General features: G+C 39.6%; 1 protein-coding gene across 2 annotated transcripts in view; it reads right to left on the reverse strand.

Moving 5' to 3' along the window:
* Positions 1 to 8,575: 8,575 nt before the first annotated feature.
* Positions 8,576 to 12,317, reverse strand: part of LOC131230674 (long chain base biosynthesis protein 1-like) — a 37,488-nt gene continuing 33,746 nt past the window's right edge. For both annotated transcript variants that reach the window (XM_058226578.1, XM_058226579.1), the window contains exons 11-13: positions 11,997 to 12,138; positions 9,200 to 9,327; positions 8,576 to 9,102 (exon numbers count right to left, since the gene is read on the reverse strand). In XM_058226578.1, the coding sequence (XP_058082561.1) occupies positions 8,938 to 9,102; positions 9,200 to 9,327; positions 11,997 to 12,138 (435 nt within the window). In that variant the 3' untranslated portion in view covers positions 8,576 to 8,937. The remainder of the gene's footprint in view (positions 9,103 to 9,199; positions 9,328 to 11,996; positions 12,139 to 12,317) is intronic.

The raw sequence follows: 12,317 nt of genomic DNA on the forward strand, positions 1-12,317 counted from the left end.
TGGATGGCCCACTCATTTTTCAGTTTGTCTCGTTCAATTTTCAGTTTGGCCCGCTCAATTTCCAGTTTATCCCGCTCAATTTTTAGTTTGTCCCGCTTATTTCCATGTTTGCCTGCTCAGTTTCCAGTTTGTCTCGCTCAATTTTCAGTTTATCCCACTCAATTTCCAGTTTGACCTGCTCATTTTCCAGTTTGTCCCGCTCAATTTTCAGTTTGGCTTGCTCAATTTCCAGTTTGTCCTGCTCAAATTTCAGTTTGTCCCGCTCAATTTTCAGTTTGTCCTGCTCATTTCCATGTCTGCCCGCTCGATTTCCAATTTGGCCCGCTGAAATTCTAGTTTGTCCCGCTCATTTTCATGTTTGCCTGCTCAATTTTCAGTTTGTCCCGCTCATTTTCCAGTTTGGCCCCCTCATTTTTCAGTTTGTCCGGCTCAATTTTCAGTTTGGCCTGCTCAATTTCTAGTTTGTCCCGCTCAATTTCCAGTTTGTTCCGCTCAAATTTCAGTTTGGCCCGCTCAATTTCCAGTTTGGCCCGCTCAATTTCTAGTTTGTCCCGCTCAATTTTCAGTTTATCCTGCTTATTTCCATGTTTGCCCGCTCAATTTCCAGTTTGGCCCGCTGAAATTCTAATTTGTCCTGCTCATTTCCATGTTTGCCCGCTCAATTTCCAGTTTGGCCCGCTCAATTTCCAGTTTGTTACTTCATGGTCATTTTCATGCATTTCACGGGCAATCCCGGCGATTCCGTTTCATTTCATGGTCATTTCCATGCATTTCATGGTCAATCCCGGCGATTCCGTTTCATTTCACGGTCATTTCCATACATTTCATGGTCAATCCCGGTGATTCCGTTTCATTTCACGGTCATTTCCATGCATTTCATGGTCATTTCCCTTCACTTCACGATCATTTCCATGCATTTCACGATCAATCCCGACGATTCCATTTCATTTCACGGTCAATCCTGGCGATTCCGTTTTGATTCACGGTCATTTCCATGCATTTCACGGTCAATTTCCTTCACTTCACGGTCATTTCCATGCATTTCACGGTCAATCCTGGCGATTCCGTTTTGATTCATGGTCATTTCCATGCATTTCACGGTCAATTTCCTTCACTTCACGGTCATTTCCATGCATTTCACGGGCAATCCCGGCGATTCCGTTTCATTTCACGGTCATTTCCATGCATTTCACGGTCAATCCCGCGATTTCGTTTCATTTCACAGTCATTTCCATGCATTTCACGATCAATCCCGGCGATTCCGTTTCATTTTACGGTCATTTTCATGCATTTCACGGTCATTTCCTTTCACTTCATGGTCATTTCCATGCATTTCACGGTCAATCCTAGCGATTCCATTTCATTTCACCATCATTTCCATACATTTCATAGTCATTTACATGCATTTCATGGTCATTTTCCTTCATTTCACGGTCATTTTCATGCATTTCCTGGCAATTCGCAAGACTTCAACCCAAGCCCAACCCAAGTTTTATTGAGTTGCTGTTTGTATGGCCCAACCCTAAGACCAAACTCAATACATCTTGACCAAGCCCAACCCAATGTCGGGTCGGCCACAGGTTGGTCGGGTTGAGCCCGCCCAACTTTCAGCCCTAAAATTATATATGGTACGTCAGTAACTAATTTTGGTTTAGAAAATATTCTTATTATATGAATAAAGAAAGAAATGAAAAAAAAAAGATTTTTTTTTATATGCTTATATTTACATATTTATATAAATATGTGTTAGAAAAAAAATGTAGGTAGAATAAAATTCTCCATGTAAAAAAAAAAAAAGAAAAAGAAAAAAAGAAAAAAAAGAAAAAGAAAGTGTGTTGGGATACGGCTATAGCTACGGTAATAGCTACGGTTATAATCCGTAGCCATAGATCGGGGGGTGGATTCGCAAGGTTCACGATTAATCGCCGTGTTGGGATACGGCTATAGCTACGGTAATAGCTACGGTTATAATCCGTAGCCATAGATCAGGGGGTGGAATCGCGAGGTTCACGATTAATTGCCGATAGGGACCGCAACTTGCGGTGGAATCGTCGAATCCACGAATGATTGCCGACTTACTGGTATAGCTACGGATTATAACCGTAGCTATATTCGTATCCCTGTCCACACACCATTACCATTCTACTTGAACGTCTACCGTTGAAACCCTTTTAGGGGCCCCACAAGTTTTGGATCATTACGAAAATCGTTTTTCCTCTTCATCCAGGTCTTTGTGGCCTTATGAATAGATTGGATGGAAAATAAATGTTATGGTGGGCCCTACAAAAGTTTTAACGATGAAAATCAATTTTCCGCTGCTCTGTGTGGTGTGGCCCAGTTGATCATTGGATATGATTTTCTTTTTTTTTGGATAATGCTCCGAAATGATCTCGAAATATGGATGAACGTTGTGGATATAATAAATACATAGCTGTGGGCCATGTAACTTTGATCTCTTTTAAGCCGTTCGTACAACTGTCAGTTGGAGGAGCGTCAGCGCTCGTCTTCGCAGTGAAAAGGAGGGGTAGTTTCGTCCTCAAAGTCGCTGTCCGCACGTGCTAGTCTAAGTTGGTCACTTAAGTTTGTATTCTTTCATAAAAACCGCTGGGTAAAAGGTTTTGTCTACAGTGGTCATTATCCCTATATATATATATACGGGAAATGGTTCTGTGCGGTCGAGCTCATGGGAACTCCCCATGAGGTCGAGCTGTGTGGGCCCCACTGTGATGCGTATCGAACATCTACCCCATCAGTCAGATGCACCATTCCATGGTGGGCATCGGGCTTGAAAATCAAATCAATCCATGACCTTTTGGGGCCACACCACATACAAAAGTTGAGAGAGGTTACCCTCCCATTAAAACATTCATAATAATGTTTTGGGCCCACAGAGATGTGGTTCACAAATCCATCCCATCCATTATGTGTGTCCCAATAGGACGATGGGTCAGACCAAGTTTCAGATGTATCGGAATTTCAAGTGGGCCCCACCAAGTGCTTTTATATATTTTAGGCATGTCTTCATATGATTTTAGATGGTATGGCCGACCTGAGTTCCGTATACGGCTGATTTTTGGAATATCCAATAATTTAGAGGGGATCCATCAAATGCACGGTGTTGATGTTCGACATACATCATGGTGGGGCCCACACAGCTCTTCCCATAAGATCGACCTCATAGAACCATTTCCCATATATATATATATATAAAACACCAACAATGGGACGATTATCCACCCTTGCAATCATCGCTGTTGGATTATTTTTTAAGGTTCGCACGTAATGACGTGCGAACCGTAGCTGAGCGTTTCTCTTTCTCTCTCCGTCTCTCTCTCTCCCTCATGGAAGGTGATCCAACAACAGGCTTCAAGCTCCCCCCGATGTTGATGGTCTTCATTGGCATCGTGTCGATGGCCTTGATGCTCATGATCTACCATTACATTATAGTGAAGTGGTTCAACCAGCTCCGTGCGTTAAGGGCCCCACATGTCCCACCATTTTCGCCAGTCGAAGAGACCACGAGCAGCTTAGATAACTCATTCATACAGCTCCTCCCAGCATATAAGTATGGTACAGAAGTGCCGATCGACGGTGGTGAATGTGCAGTGTGCCTGTGTGAATTCAAGGAAGGGGATGACGTTCGCCGCCTGCCTGAGTGCCTCCACTCCTTTCATGTCCCTTGCATTGATATGTGGTTCCACTCACATTCAAATTGCCCCATCTGCAGGATCGACATAACTCCCTCACTCGGCCCACAACAAACGGTGCAAGTAGAATCCAGTAGTTTGCCTAATTTCAATGGGCAGCCTTGAATCGAAATGCATTCGTGGATCGTTAACGGGACAAACACGTGTGACATCCAGGCTATTCATCACATAGAGCCAATCGACCCCACATCGAATAATTTAGGTGGACCACAAGTGCAAGTTGAGTATGGACCATTTAACCTTCTTCATTTCTAACTAAACATTTTTCTCTATTACATGGACCGCCGCTAGCAGTTGGTCAAAATGTTACACGTGTGTCATGTTAACTCATATGGGAGAAACATTAAAATTCATATTATTATTGTTTAAGAAAATCAAAGATAGAATATTATTATTTGTGGTTATTTTGTAGATTAAATACCCAAGAAATCACTTTAAATGATTACAGTTACAGAATGGTCCAAAAGGTTGTCTAGGCCATGAAAATGACCTGGTGCAAGGAAAAAAGCTGATGATGGTCCATTCATTATGTGGGTCACATCTGTATTTTGAATCAGATTGATGGATGTTCATTGTTTCTAGCTAGTTGTATGTGAGCATTCTGTCCTGCAATGCTAAACGCCTATGTGATTATCAAGATCTGTCATCCCTCTACGTGATGGAAATTTCATTTGATGGGACCTAATGGATGGCCTGAAAATAGACACTGGGCTAAAACACAAATATAAAAGCCAGGCCTAAGCTCAGCACCCAACTGGCCAGGGGTCCGTAGCCTGACGTGTGAGTGAGCCAGCTAGTCATACTTACCACGAGTAGCATGACAAAGCTGTAAAGGGCTGTCTGGCATTTTGGATTTTGATTTTTAATTAAGAATCAAAATCCAGTATTTGGAGTCCCTGACATTTCAATTCCGTTAGTAGTGTTTGGCAACTTGGATTTTCAATCTTTAGACTTCGGAACTTGTGTTTGCCAACCTAGAATTGGAGGTGTAGTGAACGGATGTGCTACCTTCTTTAAATAACCATTTTGAAAAATACAGAGCTTTTAGAAAAATTGGAAAGTGGGCTTTATATATATATATATAAAATTTCAAATCCTTAGCATTATCGATATCATTTAAAGCCTTATCTCAATTAATTAGGTTGGCGACATGAAACTTGTTCCCAAAAGGTCATCGAGTTTTTCTTACTATTTTTATTTATTTTTTATTTATTATTTTTTTAAATGTTAGCTTGTTAGTACAAGCACAGTCAGTTCACACTTCATTGTTAGCCACGCCACCCCCTCTAGGGAATCGATACCAAGGCCTCAGTGTTGAAACGAGGTATCTTTCACTGAGCTATGGATCTGGGTGTATTTTTCTTACTAATTTCACCTACCTCTTTTTAGGCCCTTTCCCTTGCCCTTTTAGAACCTTCAACTAACACTAACTTGTTAGTGCACTTTGTTTATCAATCACGTCAATCTGTGTGTCAGGGAGTCGGTTGAACCCTTGGAAGTTGAAGATTGAAGACATAAAAGTCATAAGCATCAATGAGCAAAGAATAGGTACATAAGGTGCCTTGGTGACCCTAACCAATGATCCAAAACAATCCTTAGCCTCTACATGATCCTAACATTTATAGGTAAACCTTATTTAATCATATATAGCCTTAAAAACTTTAATTGAAACATGATAAGTGAGAACAAAAAAGGTGCGGGCTGATGTGAAACAAACTGCTCAAACAATAACCATCGAGCGATTTTCAATCAATCGGGCTTGAGAGATTGAACATGGCCAAAACAGTCCAACAATATATCTGGCCAAATTCAATTGAAGTTCGATCGATCGACAATTATATCGATTGATTGAGAAAATCAATTTTTGCCTTCTTATATATATATATATATATATATATATATATATATATATATATATATATATATATATATATATATATATATATATATATATATGTTGGAAATATACAGATTAATGTATGGCATATGGGCTTTTGGGCAAAATAATGGTTTTTGAGTGAATTTGAAGCCCTAGTGTATCTCAATATTTTCCAACACTTTTAGGCCTCACCCAAAGAGATTTAAGTAATCTTGCATGTGTTTGATCACTTTAATGAGCATTCTAAGCTCTTTATGAAGATGATCTTGTTTCCTTATATTCTTTAGAGGATAGATTCTAATCGAATAGAAAAACATGTCTTTCAAACCTCTAAAATGCCCATCTAGGTAAACCCTCATTTAGAAACCAACCAAGGCTTTAATTGTAGGAGATTCAAGGAAGTTGAAGAAGATCGACTTCAACGATCGGGGGAGTACATGGGGACCTGATTCGAGCACAAGAGAGCATCAATTAAGCAATCCAAGTGTAACGCATCAATGGGTCTCAATCCAACAAGGCAAGGTTGTCAATTAGTGATTGCATACTCTCTTTCCTTGTGTAGGATTGACAGTAAGAGTTTACGACCCAAACTATGTTCTTGTGTAAGACATAGGCTCTTGTATAGAGTTGAATTCACCGAATACGGGTGCATACCTGTTAGTCTTTGCGAAAGTTTTTGGCGAAATTAAACGTAGGTCATTGGACTGACCAAAATTGTTAGTTAGCCGATAGAAAATAAACTAAAGTCTCTTGCGAGAGCCTCAGGCGGGAGTGTACGTTTGATAGGTCTTTATGTAGGGCTGTAGAGGTCAGAGGTGAACCTGATTTAAAACCTCTAATGGTGAACCAGTACACTTAAAGAGAATGCTTCTACCAAGAGTAAAGTAGGAAAACCAAACAACTATACATACTTATGTTTGCAATTATGAATTGGGTATATTCTATTCTTGCTTATGTGTTTGATTAATCAAATCATTTGAATGCTTAGACTGCAAGACACTTAACTTGTAATGCACACACAAACTCACTATCAATTATAGATTAGTTGCTTCATTGACATATCTTGTATAGTCTATGTGATTAGACCCACTTTGGCTTGAAAGCTTTAGTATTAAATTGTTTGAATTACTTTAATTGGTATATTAGTTTAATTAAGCAATTGCGTTTTGAATTGACATATTTTAGAATAGTCATATTCACCCCCCTTCTAGGACATAGTCATTCGTTCCTTAGCTCCGTTAAACTTCTACACATATAGCTCGCGTGGCCCACCACGTCGCGTAATTTCACAACTCAGTCCTAACCGGCACAGTTTGGGTCTTTGTCACACATGACGGAACCAACTAAATATACTTTCCCTCATCTTATTGGTTATAGGTGCCACTCTTAAATTCTCTCAAATGCATTCTATGAATGCCGCAGCGTGGGAGCACACTACCCTTTTCTTGTTTGATTGGGTTGCGTAATTGGGGCATGGTATCGATTCATACATAAAAGTACATTGAATTTTCGAATCGCCACTAGCTAGAAGGAGCTTCAGAATTTATAACCAGCTAGAAATCATAAAATCACTTGGAAGTTAGGGATTCCTCAATTCACTTAACTTATATGGTTGATATGCGACCATAGGTTTTGAGTAAGAATCTCAGTAATATAATAGAAAAGAGTTAGGAACCCTCTTCTATTTGTACAACGTGCGGTTTTACTTTATATGATTTTGTGATTTTTAGAGAGATTTAGCAAGGTTCCAACATTATATACATCTACTCATACTTCATATAACATATGAAAAGTCGAGTAAGTAAAAAAAATAAAAATAAAAAATAAAAAATCTAACCCTGCTTTATAGAGTCAAGCAGTTTCAAATAGGTAAAATAAAGTGAAATGCAACAAATAAAATAAAATGCAATCCTAGCTTTTCTTCACAGGGTTAAAGACTTTGGGTAGGCTATTAGGGTAAAGGAAGAAAGATACTTGCAAAATAACATAAATAAAAGTGCAAGCTGGTGTTGCATATACACTAGGAATGTGTGGATTAGAATACGATCTGAGTTTATTTGAGATGTGGAAAGGAAAAAAGAAGACCAGACACCCTTTTTTAAAAAAAATAAAATGCAAAAGGAATGGTCGAATATCCCTGGCCCCAACACTACTCTTGATTTTATTGGCTTCTTTAGTGGGCTATTTTTCCTAGGGTTGGCTATCTCTCAGCCCTTCTTTGACTCTCCTCAGTTCTAAACCTTGGAATGGTAGCCGTTGCACTGACTTTATAAACCACAACCGAGAGCACATGGTTAGCTAACGGTGTCATCAGTGTCGTCATGTGTCTTTGAGATTTTGGCGTCTGCGAGATTAGGCAGTATCTTTGTCAGGTATAAAGCATGCCAGGTGAACCGTTAGCTCACGATGAGTCGGGGTCTGTTTTATCTTTTTTCATGCACGTTCTACCATGTACAGGAGGTATTCGATATCATGGAGGGTCGGCTACCCTTCTAATCTTTAGCTACCATCGTTCGGGATTGGTTGAATGGACCTGTTGGATGTCTGTGGAGGGTGTTGAGGCTCCTTATGGCCTATCCTGCTTGGATTTTTGGTGCTTCTCAGGTTGAACGAAATCAGTTTTATCAGAGAGATGTACGGTCGGGGTGTTTGTAGAGTCCGATTTACCGGCTAGGATTTGTTTTTATCAACTTCCAAATCCACTGATCAGGTCCATCAGTTGTTCCCATGACGTGCCGACAGTCCTAATCATTTGATCGGTTTAGATTTGTAAAGATTCTTAAGTTGCCGAGGATGGTTTCACCGAAGTCCAGTTAAAGTCTTAAGAGTAGTTTACAGGGATCATAAGGAAATTAAATAGGGACTTCTCATAACATCGACCTATACATAATTACATCACTTTGAATTTTAGTTGCAGATTTATCAGTAATAAGCATTTCTTTGGCACACAAAGCTATTCAATAGAATTTTTAGTGTGGCAAATTAAAAGTATAAAAAATAAAAACTCTTGCATTTACACAAAAACACTTGTTAATCACCGACAATAATACCTAGAAGCCCACACTTCACTCTAATACTATGCAAAAATTTTCTCCTGATTCTAACATCCAAACAGTGATCATATCAAAACCTTAGACCAACTGTTACAGCACTGAAATTAAGCGCACACACACACACACACACATTGAAATCTATTTACATGTCAAGACTAACACAGAATCAAATTCTAGTAATGAGAAAAATAAATAAATAAATAGGGTGCAAATTCAACATTCTCCACCCTGGACTAAGACTTTGTGACAAAAGGATTGCAATGAGGAAAGCTCAGATGGGCAGCTACCAGTAATGGTCCTATAGCACAGCTGCAGCAGCTTTCTTCAATGCCCTGCATGCTTTAAGGAGATCGGACTCTGAATGGCCTGCAGAAACAAACATGCGAATGCCTGCTGGGAGACGGCACTTATCAAGAGTAGACTTCTTAGACGTTGCTAGGAACACAGAGTCCTCCTTCAATACCTGCAGAAGAGAAATTATTAGGTGAATAACCACACTGAAATACTGAAATGCAAATGCAAGTGTCGACTTGAATACAACAAAGAGCTTATTGTCTTACACGGTCGGCAATATCGTCAAGCAGGATCATATCATTCTTGAAGGAACCAGTTGAATTCTTTAGTTTGAGAAAGACAATGGGTGACAGTGGATTGCTTGTAATTGACAGGCCTGGTATGTCCGACAAACCTGCACCATCCAGCGATGATAGCAAAAGCAGTTACTATTTAGAGTTGAGAAGTATTTAACATTTCAGCTCATTGACATGGATGACCCGCATTTCATGCTTCAGAAGATAGCTATTGAGTCTTAAATTTAAATGTATGTAAGAGACCAGCTAAGAGAATTTTCGGCACTCACAGCCAGTGTTTTAAATAGCGAATAGCGTGTAGCGTAGCCTTCACCCACTCAAGCATGAGGCGTAAGCTACATAGCGTGTAGTGCACGCTACTTCTAGATTTTTAATCAAGGTTGTGCTTGGTTGCACCAATTTCATGATATTCTGCACCAAATTAGATGATTAATAATAAAATTTAACAAAATTTCATGATATTTGGTGCAACCAAACGCAACCTAAAGTATTAGCAAAGTGTAGTAATGATTAAGTATAAAAGTGAAGAAAGAGCAACAAAACTGATTTAAAACTCTCTTATATTATTTTACTAAAAGCATTGAAAAGACTAATGAATTTTCATTTAAATAGAAAAATGTAACAAAGCATTAAAAACATTATTAATTTTGGTGATATAGTGAAAAATAACTAGTTATGTGAGCTATGTAGTGTGTAGCATCGTCTATGTAGTGGCTAGCGTATGCCAAATTAATCATGTAGCATAGGCTACATGCAACTAAAGCTATTTTCATGAGCTAGTGTAGGCAACACACAACTTAGCTATTTTTACACACAACTTGAGCTATTTTCATGAGCTACGAAGCATTTAGGCTAAGCTATACTACGTGGTGTAAGCTACACGCTACATAGCGTAGCTATTTAAAACACTGCTCACAGCTCATGCATGCCAATGTGGCATGTGTTTGCATGTGCAAAGCCTCTCAGGTGGGCCCCATTGTGCAGATATCCTGACCAGAGATTCAGGTAGGCTGTATGTGTAGAAAAGAGAGTTATAAAAACTGACCAATAGTCCACAATCAAGGTACACATGAGGCCCACTAGAGAAGCGGAATGACCTTTTTTTTTTGGAAGGTGGCTAGAGTTTTATTACAAACAAATAGTGGACGAGCCCAAGCTACAGCACAGGCCTAATCCCTATAACAAGCTGCAACACAGGCCTAAGCCCAGTTCCAAACTAAAAGAAACAGGGACATATTCCAGATCAAAGCTACAGAGAGGGGACTGATTCCAACATCATACGGTAGACTGGGATGAGCCACAAAACATGGAATGAACAAAAGAGAGAATGTGATTTGCTCTCTGGTTGGCACTACAGGAGAAGGAATAGGTCTCCCTCATTTAGGAATGACAGTTTGATGATTTGAGGGAACATCTTTCAGCTTGGACAAGGCCCTCCGGTGATTAGAGAGGATATATGCTTGGGCAGTGGAATTTGGAGAGGAGTGACCTTGTGATCTTGGCTTGCATATGGACTGTCCAAAGAGATTTCGTGGGATCTTGAATAGAATGGAGCGCCTGCCCAGCATGAGAAGCCAGTGAAATGTCATGAATACCGTCTTCAATGTGCTTTGACAGCCTTGCTTGAAGAGCTAAAAAGATGTTATACAAAGATTTTGTCGGGTCAAAAAAAGGCAAGGGCTCCCCAGGCAGCTATTCCATTTGGTAGCAGCAAATGAGAGTGAATTTTGTCTCAGAGATTGGAGGTCTAGCAGGGGACGATGTAGCAGGCAAATTGATGTCATGAATGACCTGATTTTTGGCTAAGGTCATCTATCTGGTGGGACCATGCTGACATTTATGCAAGCTGATGAATAAAATCTAAGGTTATGGGACTGGTTATAAGAATGTCACCCATTGAATTCAACTGGCACAATCACCCAGCAAGTGACTGTTAATGTGATGTCAACATTTTTTTTAAAAAAAGTTGAAATGTTTAGCTGAATAAATTGCTATTCTTTAAACTTCCATGCATTCATTGAGCGACAACACGATACGTAGATCAAGGATTAAAGACAAAACTCAAGTGCCCACAGAAATGTATGACAGCAAGATATGTCGATATGTTCAAGGAGTAAAGACAAAACTGGAGTGCCCACAGAAAAGTATTCACATTAGGACCCTCACTAAGCTCTTTTTCACTCCATGCAAGTTTTTTAGGGATCTTTGGCAGGCCAGACGTATGAGGAAATGGAGGGTTTGAAAAATGATAAGCCACAACCTTCATCTGATGAGCGAGTGTCAGTCACGGACTCACCTGACGATTGGTCCAGACTGAAACAGGAACTGAAAGGGAGCGTCTGCTGAACATCCTCGATCCAGCGGACATGTCCATGCGGGATCGAGGACATTCATCAGTCAATCCCTTTCAGTGCATGTATCCTATCCTAATATCAGTCTGGACCAATTGTCATGTGAGAGACACATGCTAATTGAACATAGATTGTTGGTTATCATTTTTCGAAACTCTTTATTTCTCTACATGTCTGGCCCACCCTTAAAACGGTAATGACTCAAAGTTCTTCAACAGATTTTCTGTGTACTCCTCAAAAAGGGAAATATACAAAGATTGAATAAAGTTCAAGAATTTCTTCAAAATTAGCAGGGATCTCGCATAAATACATAAACCAGGAATAGTTGCAATAGACTTCGGACATCACTCAGGAAATAAGATATACTGACAATCTGAGTAGCTCCTACTAAATAAACATAGTGATACAAAACAAACCTGTCCACAGAAGCGCAAGATTTTCCTTCAGCTTCATTAGCAGATTAGAATTTTCCTCCAGGACATCAATGGCGGTTATTGCAGCACTTGCAAGATAAGGAGGTAACGATGCAGAAAATACATATCCAGAGCTACTGAGACGCTGCAAAGGAAAAAGAACAAAAGAAACATTACAAACAAAACAGTTGAGCTTGTTATCGCTTGCAACACATTGAAAACTACGACATCAGTTGAATCTATGGCGATAACGAATTCCAAGACTAATTTTCACATTCAAAATTTGAACAATTTCCTTAGTTTTACTTTCTTATAATTAAACTT

The sequence above is a fragment of the Magnolia sinica genome, chromosome 17 (genome assembly GCF_029962835.1).
Source record: "Magnolia sinica isolate HGM2019 chromosome 17, MsV1, whole genome shotgun sequence".
Classification (NCBI taxonomy): Eukaryota; Viridiplantae; Streptophyta; class Magnoliopsida; order Magnoliales; family Magnoliaceae; genus Magnolia; species Magnolia sinica.